The 21,562-nt window shown below is 42.8% G+C and overlaps 2 protein-coding genes across 2 annotated transcripts in view; one reads left to right on the forward strand and one right to left on the reverse strand.

Moving 5' to 3' along the window:
* Nucleotides 1-14,082, reverse strand: part of EPC2 (enhancer of polycomb homolog 2) — a 49,729-nt gene extending 35,647 nt beyond the window's left edge. Inside the window, exon 1 of the mRNA XM_064450967.1 lies at nt 13,663-14,082. Within this exon, the coding sequence (XP_064307037.1) occupies nt 13,663-13,815 (153 nt within the window). The 5' untranslated portion in view covers nt 13,816-14,082. The remainder of the gene's footprint in view (nt 1-13,662) is intronic.
* ORC4 (origin recognition complex subunit 4) overlaps nt 1-21,562 on the forward strand; it is a 445,415-nt gene that overhangs the window by 233,703 nt on the left and 190,150 nt on the right. The gene's annotated exons all lie outside the window — the stretch shown is intronic.

Consider the following 21,562-nt stretch of genomic DNA (forward strand, 5'->3'; position numbering starts at 1 on the left):
ATAAGATAACTGAACATTAGAGGAAACAGTGACGACAGCAAACAGAACATGCTGCCTTGGGAATAAAAAGGAGTACCTGTCAAGAGAGTTATTACCCACTAATTCCTTAAAAAGCACATCCAAACCTTTCTCACTAGTATGACTAAAAAATTTCAAACAAATACAGCTTAGATAGTCCTATTTCTTCAACTAACAGCATAACAGAATTAGAAATATCCAAATGTTTAGTATATGTAATACTGCTGCTTTAGCACATTGGCGCTTTAAAACAGAATTGTTCTCCAAGTGAGATTCAACTCTCTAGATACACTTTAGCCATGCAGGCACCTTCACTATACAATCACCATACTGACAACAGTTTGCAACAAACTGCTCAAGTCACTGGCTTTATATAATCCAGTATGTTTTCCCTGGTGTAAACAGCCTGTCCTACCAGCACGAATCCACTCATTCCGCGCCGAGTGGCACAGAAGAGCACGCTGCACCTCGCAGTCTCACACCCCCACCTCTGAAGCCCCGACCCAAATGGCTTGACAGCCATTCGCAACAGGGTTGACAGAGAGAGTAAGCACCAGCTTTAGTCCAGAACAAACTTGAAATCACGCCTCTGCATGTACACTGAGACACTGCAATCCTCACTTTAATTTTCCTCAGAGGGGAAAACCAAAAAACCCTACAAGACGGTACCTAAAAAACACTTCGCTTTGGTTGCACACGTTCAGCACCAGGCTCAAAGCCCAAATCAGCATGAGGTACCTTTCACCCCTGAAATTCAACAGGTTTTGTGGTCTTTCTAAACTTTCTATCTGGGAGTTTCTTCACTACAAAAAAAAAAAAGTTCAACAATAGTAGTAAGTCAACAGGTAATATTCTTCTAAAAACTACTTTTGCTAAGCTTTAAGGGGAACAGCGATTGATACTGAACATTATTTTTACCCATGAGAACTATATTTACCAATATACTCCCTTTTATTCCGCTGCTGCAAAACAGAGCACTTGGATCCGATGGACCAGTTTGGCTTCTTCCTTATCCTTTAAGTTCCCTGTTGCCCCACAGTACTCTCTCTGAAATACAGTTTATCATACTTTTATATAAAGTTCTAGTTTTTTGGATGAGCACGGTGGGAGATGCCTGTGATTGAACACCATCTTCACACTGAAAAGCTGATCTGTCTCAATTATGAAACTGCAATGAGCAATTCCATAGTGGATACAGACATCCTGGAAGACAAACCTTTACAACTAAACATATTAATTCCTTAAAACTAAAGCATACAAGCAATGCTACAATTCTTTAAAAGGTTATTTCACCACTTTTATTCACTTACTGATATTTACACTTACCCCATGAGGCAGAAAGTAATAACACATTACAGTTTACTGTGACACTATTTAGGAAAAGAGTTTCCTCTTTGCCAGTCCTTTCACAACAGAGCTTTGGGTCACACAATTTACATTAGATATTTGCAACACTGTAGACTTTAATGAAAGTATATTCACAGTTGTTACCGAGACTTCAGGGAAGCAAAACATAACATACCACAGCTTAGTTATTAAAATCAGCTCTCTTAACAAGATAGATGGCTTTAACTCCAGAACGCTCTAAGTATGGTGGAAGAGAAAAGTTAATGTATTAACAGCTTTACCTTCTCAAAATAAGCTATTTCTAGACCAACCTAGAGTCAGCCTTCCAATCTACCTGCAATCAGGAACAAAATTAGAGCAAAGAAAACAAGCAGAACTTACTAAAGCCTAAAGATCTTATTTGCTTAACATTATATTCAAATTAGGAAATACAAATTAACTGACATTTTTCTATTTAATATGGAGATTCAGAAACAAAAAGTATAGAATTTTCACCTGAAGTGTACAGACTCATCTTGTAAAGTCTCAACCACAGCTAGTAACACTGTGACAAAGTGACAACACTTACAGAAAAAAGTGTCACAAAGCTCAAAAACCACTCTGCCCAAAAGCCTCTCTCCCCTTCCAAAGCCACAGACCCACCTACTCCCCCTTTGCACAGCCCTCCCCCATATTTTTATAAAGATTCCTGGTTTTTTAAATAAAGATTTCCAAGAGAGAAGTGTAAACTCAAGCACCATTTTTCATTTTCTTCTGCGGTTAACTCTTTCAATCCTTAACTGCCATAAAAAACATGGGGAACAAGTATTCATCCTTCTCAGTGCAGAAAAAGCTTGATATTTTCTAAAAAGAAATATTCATTTGTCTCTATAACACCAAAGGAATGAACCCCTTCCTGAGCCATTAGCAGCTTACTGGCAAAGTTTTATTTTTAATTAATTGATTGTACATTAAAAAAAAACTCAAAAAAACCCACCAAAAACAAAGAAAAAAAGAGATTCCTAGACATGTCAACAATATAAACAAAATGCTGACTAATTATCTGAAGTATGACTGACTTCTCGCTCTAATCTTATCATACCTGAAAGTGGATCTAAGCAACTGAAAGGCTTAAGGAGGGTGTGTGTGGAAGAAAACAGGGGTGGGGGGGAAGAAGGTCCCTCCAGAGCTGTTTTCCTTTCTTTCCCCTCCCTCTGCTCAGGGGTGGAAAACAGTTAACTGAAATAAGAAGTCACATATAGAGCAGGAAACCTGTCTATACACCATGGCAATTTTCACCCTTGAGACAGCAATGAGTATCTTCGGAGAAACTAATTTCCAATTTATTTTGAAAAGCAAACATTTTAGTGAATTAGCAAAGTCGATCATGCAGCATATTCTACTGATTCAAGGAGAACTAGTCTATTCAGTCGTCAGATCTGTTTCCTCTTGCTAGACAATGTCCCCTTAAAAGGCTGCATGAGTTACAAAGCAATGCAGAGAGCTGGGCAAGCAACAAAAAGTCACATATTGAGTTCAAACCAACGTACCCAAAGTAAAGCTGCTTTATAGGACTGAAACTCCTCTCAGCCTCCCCCTAAGGGGTTTCTGGCTCTCAGTGGAAGGCAGCTCACAAAAGCCCAGGAGAAGGTACAGTGTTACCTCCTTACAAGCAGATAGGGCTCATGGAACACTTTTCAGTTTTGCTTTTGGCCATATCATGTTTTTCCAATATGATACCCCTCACCATTTTTTTTTTTATTTTAAATAATCACAGGAACCACTCATCACACACCTGCCTTCTGTACTGCCAAATTATGACTACAGGCCAAAAAAAAAAAAAACCCTGTACAATGGCAGGCTGCCGTTACAGATGACTCAGTAAAGGAAGCAGCAGCTAAGTGAATCAAATTGTACTACTCCATCCTAAAAAGTCACAGGAGTGAACTAAAACATCAACAGAGGAAAAAAAAAAACCCAACCTGCAAACAAACAACCCCAACACTTCTCTGTCACTTTCTTCCCTTTTCCATCCCTGAATAGTCTCTCAAGAATGCTGACATAGGCTGAAACAACGTAACAGGTCCACCAGCAACACCTAACCAAGCCCAACACGCTTGGGTGACACTTCCTGTCTAGATAGATAGGTCTACATAGCAGCTGTGTATCTAAATTAAGAAAATCCAATCTGGACTGAAAAAATGCCAAAAACTTCTTCCATTTCCTCCCTGGCGGTCTGACCGAGGCCAATTTAAGGACTATAAAGTGTTTACAGGCAAGACAGGCAATAAAACTAGAAATTAGCCCATGAGACACTGATGGAGGTACAGGGGAAGTGAGATGACCAGAGAATATTGCAATGATTTTTGTGTTTCTTTAGTTAACCTTGCAGCACAAAAAACCACCAAAATAAAAATCCCTAAATAAGCTTAACGCATAAAAAAGGAAGCAATGCAATTTCAATCACCCTATGTAAAAACAGACATGAAACAGTGGTGAGACATCGCAAGTATTACCTACCAAGTGGGACAACAGTAACGCATGAGACCATGAGCAATCTCCCACCCCTATCATGATTGTTTGCTATTTATGAACATATCGTTGACACGAAACTGTCACTATTTATAAAACAGCCAAAAAACCCCTAAAGCAGTATATTTCAAAGCTACATTTAATTGTACAAGTTTCCAGCCTGCCAAAACTTGAATATAAATAATTTAAAATAAAACTATTGTTATAGTATAACAATTAATTGAACAGAACTATTAAAAATTCCTTTTGGAAAGGCTGAATATAGAACTTTGAGAAATGTATGTTTCGTGAAAAGCGGGACCTCTTTCCCCTCCCAAGATGAGTCTGCACAACCTTACGGGATAATTGTTACAAGTACTGCAACATCCAGTCAAAAGACTTCCAGAGTGGTCTCCATCTAGCTCCTTACATTGCTCCCCACAAACAAACAGCACCCGAGGAATTCCTTTTTGTTTTCTGTAGTTTGCTTCAATTAGCATAGCTTGATTGTCCCAAGTCAGACAAACAGGGATGGAAAGGTATACACCTACATATATAAACATTCTCTTATTTTTCATGTAATTAACCCCACAATGTATTTTAAAAGGCTGAGATTCCACAACAACTAGTTCTCCTCTTTGTTAAATACAATACAATACACAGAACCTGAACTCAGTTGAATTCCTGGCTCCATGCACCAAAACCATGAGTCACAAGGCCACGCTCCTTGCGGAGGAGAGGAGGAAGAGTCACCAGGAGGGAAGACTGCAAATTCTCTGACAAAAGCTGATCACACCTCCCCACGGCATCTGCCTTCCTGCTGGGAGGCCACAAGGACCTGGGAAAGGCAGCACAGCAGTGGCTGCTGCCTCGCTTCATCTCGCAATTAAAGACCTGCGTTACCCAACAGCTTCGTAACAACACGTGCTGCTTCTGATCCCAGCACAGAAACCTTGCTTGAAGCTATTCAAGCGCCTCCTGCGGCTGACACTTCTGAGGCTACTTGCTCTACAACATTTGTTAACAAAGAAACTGTGCTACCTTAAAATTGAAGAGCTGGTCTTTCAAAGCATCAGTTCTTGTTCATATCACACAGGTTACAGAATCCCAGACTGGCGGGGGTTGGAAGGGGCCTCTGGAGCTCACCCCGTCCCACCCCCTGCTTGAGCAGGGACACCCAGAGCAGGGGCACAGGACCGCATCCAGGCAGGGTGTGAATGTCTCCAGGGAAGGGACCCCACAGCCTCTCTGGGCAGCCTGTGCCCCTGCTCGGGCACCTGCACAGGGAAGGGGTTTTTTCTCATGTTCAGGTGGAACTTCCCGTGTTCCAGCTTGTGCCTGTGGCCCCTTGGCCTGGTGTTGGGCACCACTGAAAAGAGTTCAGTCCCCTTGTCCTGACACCCACAGGTGTTACGCTGGTCTCGTTTTGTTGGTGCCCACCAGAAGCCTCAAGGCTGATTTCAACACTCAGAGATCAAGAGGTGAGAATTTGTATGGCTGCTTAAATGAAAGATACACGCTAAAAATAAGCTCCTGTGGTCAAAGCAGAACTTAATGCCTTAGCACTGACATTAAGTTGCCACAAGTTTGGGTACCAAACCAGCCCGTTAATGTCATCTTCTCCAGAGATGCACTTTCCTGTAACGTTTCAGGTATAACTTGTACATTCAAGGACAAGTTGCTTGCATTACCCCTCCCTCTCTTGCTGCACTACGCATTTAACCTTCTGACCCGTGTGTAACATCATCTTTCCAGGAGTAAGATCCGTAGTTCTTATTATGGATTTGTATTTAACAGAGGTACACACAGCAATACCAGGGAATTTGTGTTTGTTACAGAGTTTTTAAAACAAAAGTCCTCAAAGTGATGAAACATGAACAAAACAGACATCCATCATATTGTAATACAAAAAAGAGGTACCAGAGATTGGTTCTAAAGTCAGGACTCAGAAAACTCAGAAAAAAGAAACTCAGAAAAAGGTTTAAAAAAAACCAACACATAAGTGCACATACAGTAATTGGTAGGAATTGAAACTACTAAAACATCAATTAAAAAATTCCATTTTACCTCAAACATCTTTAACTAAAGAAATATATATATTATTACAGAAAGTTAGAAAATAACAACAGTGCCTCTCTTATCTAGTCACTGGATACCATTGCAAGGCATCCAGAATTTTGTCGATATCTAAGTACAGGGTTGTCAGACATTACCAGGACACTTTGAAGTAGGAACAATTTTGTTATGCAACTCAAACTGGTCAGATAAAGTGTAAGTTGTAGCCATAAAAATGTCAGAAAGCTAAGAAAAGCGAATCACAGACTAAAATGTAAACAACAGAAAACAACTAGGGTAAAGTGGCAGGAAACATTTATAAATATGCTGTTCATGAGTTACTTTGTGTGTCACGGGACATGATGAGATAAAATGGAGAAAACTAGTTAACTGATATGGAAAACTGACGGAAAAGTGACATCCAATGAACTGGGGAACAGCCTCACGAGGCAAGCTGTGTAAGCCCCGACTTAACTAACCTAACACTAACTGGGTAAGCCTAATGCAATTTAGCATGACATAAACATGAGAAAATACCTTATAGAGAAAAGTTCTACTGAAGTTGACATACTGGTGAGGTGTGGAGCACACCAAACTTCAGGGACCAGAGAGATAAGTCTATTAGACAAAAGCAAGCCAGTTCTTTCTTCACACATTCACCAGTGGGGAATGTTTTTCTTTGCCAAGGAACCCACCTGAGAGGACACAACTCTACTATCGGCTCACCTACTCTTTCCACTCTGAAGTGTGCACTTAAATAATAACAGGCTAAAGGCATATTTGCAACTAATTAAGTCCAATATTCTTATTCCAGGCATTTCCTTGTTGGCTTATTTCTGAAGAAATACTTTTTAAAAAAAAGATTATCAGGTGTAGTAATCTCTCCTTTTACATTAAAGGATTAGGCATTTTATTGGTGTAAATGTATTAACCACAATTAAAACTGCACTAAAGTAAATTAGGAAAAAGAAGGACTCAGATTTTTTTTCTACACGCTCCTGCTCCCTCATATTTAGAGCAGTTCTGTTATGGACAGGGACAATATTTTAACTCAACAGCTTCAGTTACATGGCACTGTGATTATCACATATTAACAAGTAGGGATTTGCAAATGGATTAAAATCAAAACTTTAAAATACTATATTCCAAAATACTTTTTTTAAACTCAGGACTAGTCAACATTAAATGCAAAATTGTGGCAGCCTATTTGATATAACTTTTAGTTTCAAAAAATTATTTTCTCTATTTCTTACTCCTTTTCATACACAGTAACTCAGTTCTGGTTCAGTTCTCCTCTACTTAGAGAAATTCCAGTTCTACACTTAATCTTCACCGCCAATGGCTTTTGCAAGACCTAAGATTTGACTGTAACTTTGTTTATGTAAATATTGCATGTGTTATTTATCTTTTTAAAAGTTGAACACATAGAATGATAAATATGCTAAGTCACATAACTGTTCAAATAAGTATAAACAAGGCATAGCTTGTTAGGTTTTTGGCAAAATAAATTACAAATAACCTTGTGCTTGTGAATGTCTAAGCACCAATCAAAATTATATTTCTTATGAAAAATAATTAAAATCAAGATTCATATAAGCAGATTTAACATCTGCTGATCTCAATTACTCAAACGGGACATCTCAACTGATCTCAATCAACACAGAAATTGCACAAAGCTGACTACTGCTCAGTTTTGTCAAGCAGGAGCCATATGAAATCTGGCACCACGTAATTCAAAGCACAACCAAAGCTGCCCAAAATATTTCTTTCCAAGGTTTCCTTAAATTGAAGGAAAAGGAAGCACTGCTGCCTACATCTGAGACATCCCAGAGCTGAGGGACAGAGTACAGAAAGGCAGATTGCAAAATGCTCTCCTAAGCTTTCATCACGGCATTCCACCTCATCCCGAGGAAACCTACCTATAAGGGAAAGTTCCCACATAATGAATTGAGGTGTGACTCCCAATTAACATCCCTGCAGATACCATTGTTCTCTACTATGGACTCAGGCACCCAAACAAGTTAGGACGGATTGGATTTCACAGACCGGTGTTAACTGACCCCATGCATACCACTCTAGCCTGCAGCAAAAACCCAACTTTATCTAAATTAAGAGTGTGGTTTTAAGATATGGCTGAACCCATCTAACCTCAGGACAACACCAAAAGTGTAGTAGTCTCATGCTTCTCCATTCCCTGGTCCACTACCCCCACGTGCTCCTACCACTTCTCATAAAGCACAGGATGCTCAATTTTTCCCTGGTGGGCTTTTACCTCCCATTATCGAGTCAGATGGGCCTCAGCACTCTGAAAAGCAGAGCATCCCTACTAGCTGCAGGCCACAGTTAGTCTGGCCCAGCCGTATCTTAAAAGCACACCCCCAGATAAATGACTTGACATTTGTCACAGGCTAAGCCTATACTCACAAGCAATTGTTACAGGTTCGCTGACAGGTGTTAATGTGATAAGCCCTAATAAACTGATAGTGAGTTTGAGGCTTAAGAGCAAATCTTTCCATTGTTTAACTTCAGCCACATAAATACAGCCAGAACAAATTAAAACAAAGGCTACTCAGTTCAACAGTTCACCAGGTAACTACGCTCAGCTACTCTAGCATTTAGATGAGGTCCACATTCATCAACAGCTTATTTTCATTCCCACCACAGTGTCAAGCCAACACAATCCAACCTACCCAGAGTTAAGACTGACATACTATTATCGAAGGGCACATGACAAAATACCAGTGGTGGACTGAAAGGAAGTTTCTGTTAGCCACAAAAATACTTTGCAGGTGAAAGCACAGGAAGGATAGAGGATCACAGCTGAAAACTGAAATAATGTCTGGGAAACAGAGCTGAAACACACACTTGTGAGGGACACCACTGCATGATGCAATGGGTCTCGAAGGGAGGGAGAAAAATACAGGACCTGAAGGCAGGGGAAAAGGTCTCATAAACAGAACCTAAGTTTAAAATCCATTAATAAAGATTACAACACAGCATTATGCTACCTACTACCAAACATACTTCAGCAATCCCAGCAGTTGCCAAACACACCCAAAATAAGTAAATAAATAAAGGTGCCAAACTCAAACAGAGAAATAAACTTCGACAGGGAACTGCATTTCCCCAACACATAAGCCAGTTGATTCTAATCAAATAGATCCCATTTCTTTCCTAAGTGAAGTGTGCTTAGTTTCACTTACTTCTGCATGGAAGTACAATCTTCTAAGTTTCTTAAACTTTTGTAGTCTTTTTGAGGAACTTTCATTTTACAGAATATCTGCATGGCTTGAACTGAAGTTATCCTCTGTTGACCTTCTATTTTACACACCAGTGTCCTGGCTTCTTCTTTGTTCTACAAAGCCCCACGTTTGCAATCAACTTTGAGGCTATGAATGCACATCTGACATAAGAATCTCAAGTCAGAATAGGTTCTGCCCACATGGGGAGCCATGTATGTATAAAAATTTTTTAAAAAGCATAATCTGGAAAAATGTGTGCCATTTCAGCAATAGACAAAAGGGGCAAAAGCAGAGCACCCCTGAAGTGCCCAACCAACACCAATGTATTTTTGCTCACACATGCAGGATGGAGCCCCTCCAAGAAAAGATTAAGTGACCATTATTAGATCTTATAAACAAAAATCACATACACAGAATGTTTAGGTGTAAGAATACATGCAAGAAAATGTTGACATAGGACTGGGTCATAACGAGCTTTTTAAAAAAAAGGCAAGTAAGTATTGCCATAAAATTAATGATATCTCTGTGGGTATGCAAGTGTTTTGAAGTCTTCCAGTTCATTTTATCAGCACAAATATTCAGTATGTTCCACCCTATCAGCAAAAGTACCCAAACACAAAACTACGACTCGTGCAAAGTTAACGCTTCCTGCTTTAAAAGGGGAACGCATACTGCTGTTTCAGAAGTGTCACTAGCTCCGGGATGCCTTGAAAGCCAGATGCTGAACACTTCAAGTTTCCAGTGTTACAAAAGAAACAGAATTCACTAAGGGACGGAGAGAGTAGGAACAGAAGAGAAAGCAAGAAAAAATTTCTTTTATCTACTTGCAGCCTGCCCAAATACTCAAAATTGAACGCTGTATTTAACAATCAGTGAAAGATCATCCTGAGGTGATCACTCAAGGACTGAGAATGAAAGTCACTTCTCCTTCATACTCTGTCAGCATTTTAATAATGTTAAACCATGTCCTTAACTTGCTATTCATGCACTTTTTCCTCTCTAACCTTAGCCTTGTCATGTGATGTCAAACTCAGCTGTAAATGAATGTACGTTCAAACCAGAATTGAGATGAACGTTCAGATAGCTTTGACCAGGCAATCTAGGTATCATCAATTACCACCATGCTTTTACCTTCCTAACAACTCCAGTAAATTTACTTCTGAAAGCCTTCAGCCTGAATTTGCCTCGTTATTAGGCATGATTTTCCCCAACAACATGCAACTCTGCAACCTCCAGTAATAGGTATTCACATAAAAAACACATAGTTATGCGATAAGAAACAAAACCAGGGCTTATCTGTTCTGCAACTTTTCCCCCTTCTAGCCAAAACAATTCGTTAGCATTATGAAATAGAACTCTCATTCATCAGAAAAAAAACCAGTACGAAATGTTCATGTTCAGTTTCTGAAGTTAAGCAAAAGCAGGAAGATGTCCTTTTGTTAACAGTAATCTCTCTCTCAAGGGCTTAAAGAAAGAAAACAAAACAAAAACAAAATGAACCAAAACAAAAACCAAACCCACAATATTTTCTTCTTCAGGTTTAGTTTAGGGTAAATTATAAATACTTGTTAACATAAACATGCTACAGACCAGAAGTTTAAATCTTTCACAGCTGGAATCTCCAAGGGAGAAAAAATGAACTGCTGATTTGTAAAATGCTGCAAGTGGATATAAATCTCTAATAGAAATTGTTCCAGAATATTCATCAAGATCAAATAAAAAGAGGTCTAATGAAGATGCTTATACTGACAGACTGGGTAGTATAATTTTTTGTAGTGAGATGAGCAGCAGTGTATATCGTTGCCCAGTCTGGGACTGCAGTGACTGTATGATAATTTAATATACAGTCCAAATAACTTTAGTAGTAGTAGTAGGAATGAGTGACAATCATTCAGCACCCGCAACCCCAGGCTTTAAACCTTTCTACGCTCCAAGCAATAGAGCCAGTTAAAAAAAAAAAAAGGGGGGGGGGGGGGGCGGCAGGGGGCGGGCACAACCAAAACAAAAAAACCCATATTAAAAACAAGTGGACCAATATCTGCATTTTTGTATATACAAAATATCAATCATGAACAAAGCAAATCATATGCCTGTGGTAGCAAGCCTAGGTTGTAAAGAACAGGTCAGACAGACATGTCAACCTTACTCATTTTAAATCTCGCAAATCTGTGAATACATAGTTATTTTCAGTGAAAGTCAGGCCTGGAGGATATCTGACCCCATGACACACTGTACTACGAGACCTTTCTGATTTCACCAAGGCTTCACACAGGGTGGCACAGCAGGGACAGCAGCGTACTGAAGCCAGAGTATTGTCAGCTTTGTGTCTTTGCACAGCAAATGCAAATCAGCAGCCACCCCGAGGGTTCAAACACCTTTCACAAGATGTGCTCCTGACCAAAGTCTGGGCTAAAAAAAGGCCTTGAGACACTCAAGTAATTGAGATGTCAGAAATGAATATGTGGGTCTCTCTCTCCCCCGCAAAAGTCCCTTTCAAAATACATCAAGTCAATCACAACTACGAATGAAAGCTGTTTAGATATTTCTAAAATATTTCACTTCTGTCATCTACAACAGCCTTTCCTAAAAGGGCTTTACATACCACTACCACAAAAATTTACATTAAAGCATCATTTGTGCAACACTGGGGAAAGGGCTGCTCCATGAATGAAACTGTCACTACACAGCAATAACCTAAACAACCTATTAATAGGGCAGTTTATCATCTCGTCTGGCTGATGTGTCTAGCACTATGCTTATATATCGCTCCAATGACCATTTCATTTTGAGACTATTACATAATCTATCAAATACAGCCACATTTCAGTGCAGAGAAAATAAACCTCATTCTTACAGGAAAGCAACATTTTAGTATAACACTAAGCAGTTTTAGTGAATTATAAATCTAACCTTCACGGTCATTTAAGCAGTCCACAAGCAGCTTGCTTGCTTGCACTCTTACAAGAATTTTCCATTAACAAGTTTATTTAAAACATGATTTATCAAAACAACACTATCATTTTGAAAAAGCAGCCATGTTTTCTAAACATTAAATGCAAATACAGCCCTGCAAGGAGACTTTAAAGACTGAGAAAACCAAATTACTCTCCCAGATTGCTTCGTTATTACCACGCGATCGTTGCTTTTAAATACGCTCCCAGATTCTAGTAGAAATTTACTCTTTGGGAAGTACTGGAGGTTTTCATCACAGTGCATTACACATTGTAAAACAACGGGGGAAATAGGGAAAAAATAGAAAACAACAAAAAAAACCCACAACGGTGAGACAGAGGATTTCTTTTAATATCAACAGCCAAGTGAGAAAACCAATCAGAAAGGCATGGAGCCTCCTTTGACAGCTGTAACCTCTGAAAAGCCAATCCACAGGCATAGAGGTTTGGCTGAGGCGGAGACACGGATTCATTGAAGAAATTCTTGAGGGTGCATTTACTATCGGCTCTGCATAAAAGTACAGACACATTAGGCGACAAGCCTATAGCTAAGACTTACACAACTCTAAAGAGCACAAGAGTAGATGTTTAAAGATCAGCAGGACAGACCAGGACATTCAAATGGCGCCAGAACTGTGGGCAAGCATTTTCAAAGTGGTGCTGTCCTACTGCTTGTCAAAAATTGAAACTTATGTTTAATTAAGTGGACAAAAGCTTCCCCCCGCCATAACATTACCAGAAGGACATGCATCACGCATCTAATTTTTTTAAACACTTGCCGGTTTATTTGGAAATCATCTAAACACTTACAAGCCTAACGCAGTGCAACGCGTCCAGCTGATGCATCTGTACATCATACTGCACATGCAGTTTGAAGTACAGCACAAAACAGCTCTTTTGGGGGGGGGGGGGGGGGGGGAAGCACAAGCAGGACGCGTACTCCTTACAAGTACCGAGGATTCCTAGGGGACGAGGATGAGGGGGACGAGCCCTTCGAGCCGAAGCCGCCCGCTGTCCCCCTCCGGGCCCCCTGCCCTGCCAGCACACATGTGCACCGTTTGGAGCAAGGCAGCGTCCCACTTCCTCCGCTCCCCGTCCTCGGGGGAGCCGCACCGCCGTTCCGGCGGGCAGGCACCGCACCGCGCCCCGCTCCGGCTCCGGGCCCGCTCCCGTCCCCGCTCGCCGGCACAGGGGAAGCGGCGGCAGCAAAGGCACGCTACGCCAACTGCGGCCGCCCCGCTCGCTTGCTCATTCAGAGACGCATCTTGCGCCTTCCTCCTTCTTACGCTAGCGTAAAGGCCTCCCCCCCCCAACCCCCCCTCCCGACACTAATCAAAACACTCGCGAGTCGGGACGCAAAGAAGATGGCGGAGCAGGGCCCGCTTACGGCGTCGGACAGCAGTTTACGCTGCGCTCTTTGCGCAGGGCCCCATAAGAACCGTGCAGCGCTGCGGTGGGGAGCGTGCGTAGTGCGCTTGGTGAATGCCGATGGCCTATTTCCCGTGAGGGGAGGGGGGTGTCTGATAAACAATGGTGCCCCCCCTGCGCGGCTCCCTTACCGATTCCTCCTCTTTCTCCATCCCCGTGGGCATCTGCGGCACAGCCCGGTTGATGGAGACGCAGTCGTTGAGGTCGGGCATGTCCTTGCCGCGGTAGATGGGCAGCGGTTTGGCGGCGTCTAGCGCCCGGGCTCGGAAGGAGAGTTTGCTCATTGTCTCCCCCTCACAATAACACCCCGGGGCCGGGCGGGCGGGGGGGGCCTTCAGTGCGGCCGCGCCGCCGCCTCCCAGCCGCTCCCGCACCCGGCCCGCACCACCATGGAGGGTCCCGCCGCCCCGGAACAGCTCTCCGCGGGGCCGCCCGTAGCTCACAGCTCACGCCCCGCAGCCCTAGATCCGCGCCGGGCTCGCTCGATCCGCTCCCTGCGCCATGGCAAACATGGCGGACATTAACCAAAGCGGCCAGCGATCCCGACAGCCACCGCGAGAGCTCGCGGGGGGGGGAGCGGGAAGGAGGAGGGAGGAGAGGCGAGGGGCAGCCGCTCTGCGCGCGCAGCCGAGGGCGGGAGGCTGAGGCAGGGAGGGAGGGACGGGGGGAGGCGGCCGTTGAGGCGGGACGGGACGGGTCGGGCGGACGGGACGGGACGGGGAGGCGAGGAGAGGCGAAGTGGGGGAAGTCACCGTCTCCGCGGCGTTCCCTCGTTGCCCCGGAGCCGGTTGGCAAGACACCAAGGGTCACCAGCCGGTGGCGAGAGGCCCGTGTGGTGACTGCGAGGCGGGAAGGGCGGTCTTCTCAGCGCCCGTCGCGGGCTGATGGCTCGCATCGTGAGCTGTTCTGAACGTTTTAGCGATGAAAGCAGCCGCCAGGAGAATTAACACTTTTAATAAAACAGTAATAATTTGCAGTTATTGTCGCAAATCAACACTTCACAAACACACTCGCACCTGTTCAATTTTTCCGTCAAGAGCCCCGTCCTGTGTTCCTCTCTGCACGCTCGAAGAGGGGCTGAAGTTCTGAGTACCACAAAATAAGGTGCTTCCCGCGCCCAAAAGTTTGTTAAAGACGTGTCCGCAGGCCTGGAGTTGCTCTGGGATAGCTGTGCGGTCCGTGTGCTCAGTGATGCTCTCCTCCTGGAGAAGCGCCTCGCTCCTGATTGCTTCGGCCCTCTTCCACAGGGTACAGCACTAACCAGCAACAGGGCACACAACGTGCAAAGAATAATCCCGATTGTCCACACGTGGACAAAGCCACAGTCCTCTACCGATCCAGAGCTGCCCACATCAGTTCAATGTATAGACTTTAGTCTGCAAAGCCCTTCATCAAAGACCTTTAATACCTCATCGCTTCCATATAATTTTGACACCCTGAGATCAGGCCAGCGGCTTTTTCTCACTTCTACCTTAGAGCTCTTACAGGAGTTGTCAGAGCAATCTTCTGTCTCTGAAATAAATTGGAACTGTTAGGCAGGCAAAACTTGACCATGTTACCACTCGGACCACAGTGCCAACTGTATCTAATATTCAATTTTTTCGTTTAAAGCCAAAACAAAACAAAAAACAACAAAACTTGACCAAACAGGTTCAGTCTCTGAATTACTGTTCCTTTTTAGTTACCTGCTGCATTTGTTTTTTAGTTTTATGTAGCAAATGCAACTCCTGTTCATGATAAACACATCATTTATCATTTACAAGATGAAGAACAAAGAACTGTGTCAGCTAGAGAGAGAGATAAAGAAGATGAAACAAGTGAAGTAATACAGAAAAGGGAAAAAGAAGCAGCAGTAATACTACGTTCATGAGCCAAGGACCCAAATCAGCTTGAGAAAGAGATCTAGAAATTGTATTAGCTGCTCCTGTGAAAGCAATAGGATAATGTTCAATAATAGTCATATGAACAAATGACGCTTTAAAAGTTTAAAAGAACAAGGAACAGAACTGTGATAGATTGCAGTTATTTAAAATTCCCTTAAAATATGTTTACTCATAAAGACAGACAATTCTTGACTTGGATTAGAATTAACATGCAAACATTTAAACATTCCTTAGTTTCTAGCTTAAAATTTATAGTTCAGCACCATTTTAGATGTGGCCAAACTTCCAACATCCAAAATGGGCTTAGTACCCTCAAACTGATTCACAATTGATCGGTAGCAGCAGACAGTTGCCATTTTCCAAAGAGTAGTTACGATGCACTTCTGCACGAGCTTTGGCATCTCAGTCTTGCTGTGCAGCACCAATACGGAGATCCTAAGTCAATTAAGCCATGGGCTCTTCCTGAGCTGGAGACTCTGTGACTTGTGCATCCTTGCAACTCTCTTGAATAAGCTAATCCCAACAACTCGAAGAAACTGAAAGTTGAAATAAATATAGTCATGCTGTTTTGGCAAGATAAAGGTGGTAGCAAGTATAGTTACTAGAGTTCTCAGCAGCTCAGGAGTTAGGTTCACATTTTGATGACCGATGTAGTGGAAGGAAGGCCCTGGGGGTGCTGACCGACAGCCGGCTGGGCATGAGCCAGCAGTGCCCGGGTGGCCAAGGAGGCCACCAGCCCCCGGGCTTGTGTCAGCACTGCTGTGACCAGCAGGAGCCGGGCAGGGATGGGGCCCCTGTGCTCGGCCCTGGGGAGGCCCCACCTCGAATGCTGGGCTCAGGTTTGGGCCCCTCGGGACAAGAAGGGCCTTGAGGGGCTGGAGCGTGTCCAGAGAAGGGCAGCGGGGCTGGGGCAGGGTCTGGAGCACAAGTGTGCTGGGGGGCGGCTGGGGGAGCTGGGGGGGTTTAGCCTGGAGAAGAGGAGGCTGAGGGGAGCCCTTCTCGCTCTCTGCAGCTGCCTGAGAGGGGCTGAAGTGAGGGGGGGGTTGGTCTCTGCTCCCAAGTAACAAGCGACAGGACAAGAGGAAACGGCCTCAAGTTGCGTCAGGGGAGGTTTAGACTGGATATTGGGAAAAAAAATCTTCCCTGCAAGAGTGGTCAGGCATTGGAAGAGGCTTCCCAGAGGTGGGGGAGTCACCATCCCTGGGGGTGTTCAGAAACCATGTAGACATGACACTTGGGGACATGGTTTAGGAGGCCTGGGGGTGTTGGGTTGGTAGTTGGATCTGACGATCTGAGAGGTCTTTTCCAACCTTAAAGATTCTATAATCTTATGATTCTATGAAAGGAGGAGTTCTGTGAATGTTCCCTCACCAAAGCTGTCTTGTTCATCAACTGCTTCAATGTGTGCCTAAAGTAGATGCTGAACTGAATTCAACCTCACCTGCCAGGACCCAGCTTCACATCTTAGCACAGACATTTAAAGTTGTACTGAAGCGTGAGCTTCCCCTACACTTGTTGACAAGCTGTGTATGGGGGGCACGAATTCCAGTCTCGCTATTATTTACCTTCAGCTTCATGTACCTTCAGCTCATATTTTCTGTACAAATGCCATTACACCATTACATTCGGTTACGGCCCTGCTGTACAGATAATGTGCATTTGAAAAGGTTAGGGTAGCTGCATCGAACAGGCAGTTCCCCCTGAAGTACTTCCTCAAGCAGCTAAAAGGCAGGAAGGACTTTCCTCTTTCTGCTTCCCTTCTAGCAAGAAGGAGGCATTTTACACACTGCCGTAAGAATTTTTTTGCTTTTTCAGTTAGCACAACAGAACAATAGATAACAATAACCTTTTCCCTTTGTGTGCATGTTCTGTTCTTTTTCACTGCTTAAACAAAAAAAAAAAAAAAAAAGAACAGAAATGCAACATATTTACCCTCAAGGTGGCTCTTAGTCCTGAACTCATCCCATTATTTTATTTCTACAAGCAATGCAATTTTTTTAAAATGGTGCCCCATAGGACATTGAGGTTTTTTATGTAGTCAAAAAAGCCATCGCACGGAGCTGAACATGGGGAGGACTACAGTTTTAACTTATGTTAGCTTAGCTTTAAGCCGGAACCATACATCTTTTCAGTACATAACCTGATCTCTTAATCTTGTAAAATATTACAGGTTTTCTGAAGAATTTCAGCTGTAAAAATATTACGAGCTGTACCTGACCTATAGATAAAATAACTTACTTTTGAGTTAAATCAAGGAAGCAATGTCTCAAACGAAATTATTCAGTAGTTGAGTTCTGACGTGTCTTTGTGTTTTTCTATATAAGGTAACAGGTTTGAATGTGCACGTTTGCAGACTGGATAGACCAAAAATATCCAAATTTCATTTGAACACATGTATCAGTGGAAATGATACAGTTATATAGGCTCAGGTGCTTTTTCTCATCCTTGCTTTTGGTTCTGCTTCTCCATAGTGACATTTCACATGAGGAATGCTTGTTCTCGCTGTAGCTGCCTAAAGCCTGGGTCATTTCTGGTGGTCTTTTTGCAAATCATTTTTTTGTTTGATTTTTTGTTTTTCTAATAATATACATCTCACTGCATTAGTCTTACATCAAGCAGAAACATCACTTATGGACAATTATGTCAAGAAATCTCATTATTGAGAGTATTGAATATAACTGAATGTTTGAGTATTGCACATTATTGCAATATGATATGTCATGAGCATGCAATAGTTCTTTATTTTGTGTGATGTTTCCTTACAAGTACAAGAAGTATTAAAGAAAAAGAAAGCATGGGCGGTATGGGAACAGGGATTCCAGAAGTGGCTAATGGCCTCTGGAAAGGCATGGTGTCATTCAGCCTCGTGGGGTGTTTGAAACCTTAATTAATTGTACGGTGTTGAAAGAATACTAGAATATTAGGGTGCTAATGACCTCACTGTAAATATACAACAAAAATAATCGAGATAGGGAGCGTATAGAAGAATTGTCTTTGTCTTCCGCAACGTGCCAGGTACGTGCTGCCCGAGGGTTAGAAGATGCGATTAGGACTGACGAATCTACGCTGACAAATATTTCCGATGTCACTGATACAGCCATTGTACGTTCAGGATTCCTGCCTCGCCAGCAGCAGCAGCAGCCGCCTCATTAGAGAGTGTTTTGATCTCATGTTTAAGCAAAGCTTCACTAGAAGGGAGCCTAAAAGTAGCCAGGAGGCTGGCTTAGTAACTTCAGCACAAGGGAAAGTGCTGAGCTTTCCAGGAGATACATGAATGGACTAGGGGAGTCTTTTTAAAGGTTATGAAGTCCTCCTTTCTCCCTATGTCTGAGAACTCCTATTGAAGTGAAAGGAACCTCTGTCCTATTCATTTCAAAGGGGGGTTTGTCAGGAAAAAGAGCTTGATCAAAGTAGCTACTAAGCATGCTTAGTGCCTAATGTTTGGAGTTAAATGTATCAGCTGTTCCAAACCATTTCTATTTCAAGTTATTCAAAGGGTTCAGGGGACCAGCAGCCTGCACATTTTCCTCTTTAAGGTCACCAAAACCTATCAGCCGAAACCTGAAATCTAGTATGGAATAGCTCCTTGGGAGCTTTAAAGCTCTGAATGTAAATTATAAAAGTTGAAGATTAAGTTAAATTAAGTTAAAATCTCAAGCCCAACAGCAACAGGCACCATAGAAAACTAAATAAAAAGGCAGCTATGAAAATAGCTGATTCCCAAAATTGTCACAGGAAGGTAAAATGATGAAAGATGCTTCAGCTAGGAAGCAGCAGGAAGCTTCTGATTTAAGACTTTTATACCAAAAATATCCACGTCAAGAAATATGTTTGAAATGGAGGGAAAGCGTGCTGTACGTCTGAAGGTTAACACAGGCATCAGGAAGGGTCATCACCTTTTTAAGGGAACCTGGTGCAGATGTTTCCTATTGTATAAAGTCTTGGATTCTTAGTGAAATGAGAAATCTAGTGTTGACTGAGGTGCCTATAAAGACATTCAGTTTTAACTCGTAGGCTGAAATTTGCTCTTCACCACTATAGATGTGCGTACACGTCTATATTCATCTCACGCACCGTTTATACCGAGCGTAGGTAGATGGTTGAGTAAAGCCGTTAGCCACCTGTACGAGCGCAGCTCAGAGAGGCAGAAATCTGGGGTTGATTTTTAAAACAGGCAGGATAGAGTATGAAGCAAAAATGATGCATCTGAAAGCAAAGTGGAGTTCTAAAAGAGCAATATTCTTTTGCCCAAGGGTAATTAATAATAAGGATATCCGTAGCTTAAATAAGATACGTGTATTCATAACGCAGAAACCACCATGTCTCAAGAGAGAAACCCACTGAGAAACATAAACATTAAAAGGTCTACCAAAAGCATTTTGAACCTGTTTGGTGTCACTTAATGTTGAAAATGGTCAGCACAGAGGGAATTGGTGGTTCTTTTGGTGTTTGACAGGCCAGACTCGACAGCAGATGCGGTGCAACATCGCTGACCTCACACGGTGTGATCTTGCAGAGGTTGCAGCGACAGTGCGAAGCGAGGTCACGTTAAGGCAGCTGGTTTGGTTACTCACGCGTAGGTTTGGCAGACTGGCCAGGGGCTTCTTCTGTGTCATTAGCTAGCATATATGCAAGTGAAGAGAAGGGGATAATGCCAAATAGTATAAAATTGGTAGGTCTAAAGGATTGCATTTATACCATTAAGTTTTGGAAAATAACAGTAGGCCTTAAAAAGAGAGAGATTTACTCCACTGTCATTTAGAAGAGTCTAGCAGAGAAAATAATGAAAACCAAGTTTACAAATCTATAGAAATTTATCCCGAAGTCTCACAGCTCAGGAGGCAAATACAAGATTATTTTTCTTTTTTTTTAAATCAATGTGTTTTGAGGAGCTGGGAGCTCCCCAGCTTGTCTTAAAAAAATGAAAAAATAAACCCCATCCCACCACTTAAAGCACCAATAAAGTAAGAATCACAGAGCACTAAAAAACTCTTACAACTTTTATTCAGAGTTCAGAAGCCAGCATGAAGGAATTTCCCTAAAGTGGACTGCGAAAAACTGCCCCAGCAGTAAGAGATGCTCCCTTTCCTCTTCAGAGCTTCATAAATCTACTGGATTTTAGCGCAAGGGTGGAAGTGGGTCTGCTTGCTAAAAATAAATTTGGAGGCAACTGCAAAAATAAGAAATCAGGAAATACACAAAGCGTAACTTATTTATAAATACCCTTAAAGCCACAAGCTTACTTAAAAAAAAATCTTGATAATTGCCATCTTCTGGATTAGTGTCCCAGATATAACAATTTTTCTTACTCATTAAAAATGGCAACATTTTCCCTGCCCACCTAGTTCTGAGGCTGATATGATTTGCTTCAGCCTGATCCGGAGTTGCAGTCCTCACCGGCATGCAAAGGGCACATCTAATGGCTTCATGTGGTGAAAGCAGGAACCATCGTGTGGCCAGCAGCAAAGCGTCTCCCCGCGGAAAGACTCCTTTACCAATGCAGAGCGCTGTTTTTTCCATCATGGTGGGATAGCCTGAGTGGGAGCCTGGCATTGGGGTGCCTGGCTGAACCGAGGTGACCCGGGCTGCTGGGGTGACCCTCTGGATTTTGTGAATTCAGGTGTGGGCACAGGCTGAGGCTTTGAGAGGTGTCCGGGCAGAGAGCCTCTGCTGGAGATGCTCTTTTACCAGCAAAACTCTACCTTCTTTAGTGGGGTTCGTTTTCCTTTATCTGTGTGTATACCAGAGGGTTAGCGTGCACACCATCAGATCTGCCTTTTTTCCCTTCTCAAACTCTTAAGTCCTTCCATAACCCCTTAAAAAAGAAAATCTCAGTGCTTCTCAGCAGCTGGGGTAGAACCAGGTAGCTGCCCCACCTCTAGAGCAGTAAGACACCTGTGGTTGCTACTCCTCCTCTTGCTCCGGTGCACTCTCTGTGCCACGCTGTTCCTCTGGATGCCATCACAGAATTACAGAATCACAACGAAACACAGACTGGTAGGGCTTGGAAGGGCCCTCTGGAGATCACCCCATCCCACCCCCTGCTTGAGCAGGCACACCCAGAGCAGGGGGCACAGGACTGTGTCCAGGGTGGGTTTGAATGTCTCCAGGGCAGGAGACTTATCGCACCACCGGTCTGGATCTCATC

The sequence above is a fragment of the Phalacrocorax carbo genome, chromosome 5 (genome assembly GCF_963921805.1).
Source record: "Phalacrocorax carbo chromosome 5, bPhaCar2.1, whole genome shotgun sequence".
Lineage (NCBI taxonomy): Eukaryota > Metazoa > Chordata > Aves > Suliformes > Phalacrocoracidae > Phalacrocorax > Phalacrocorax carbo.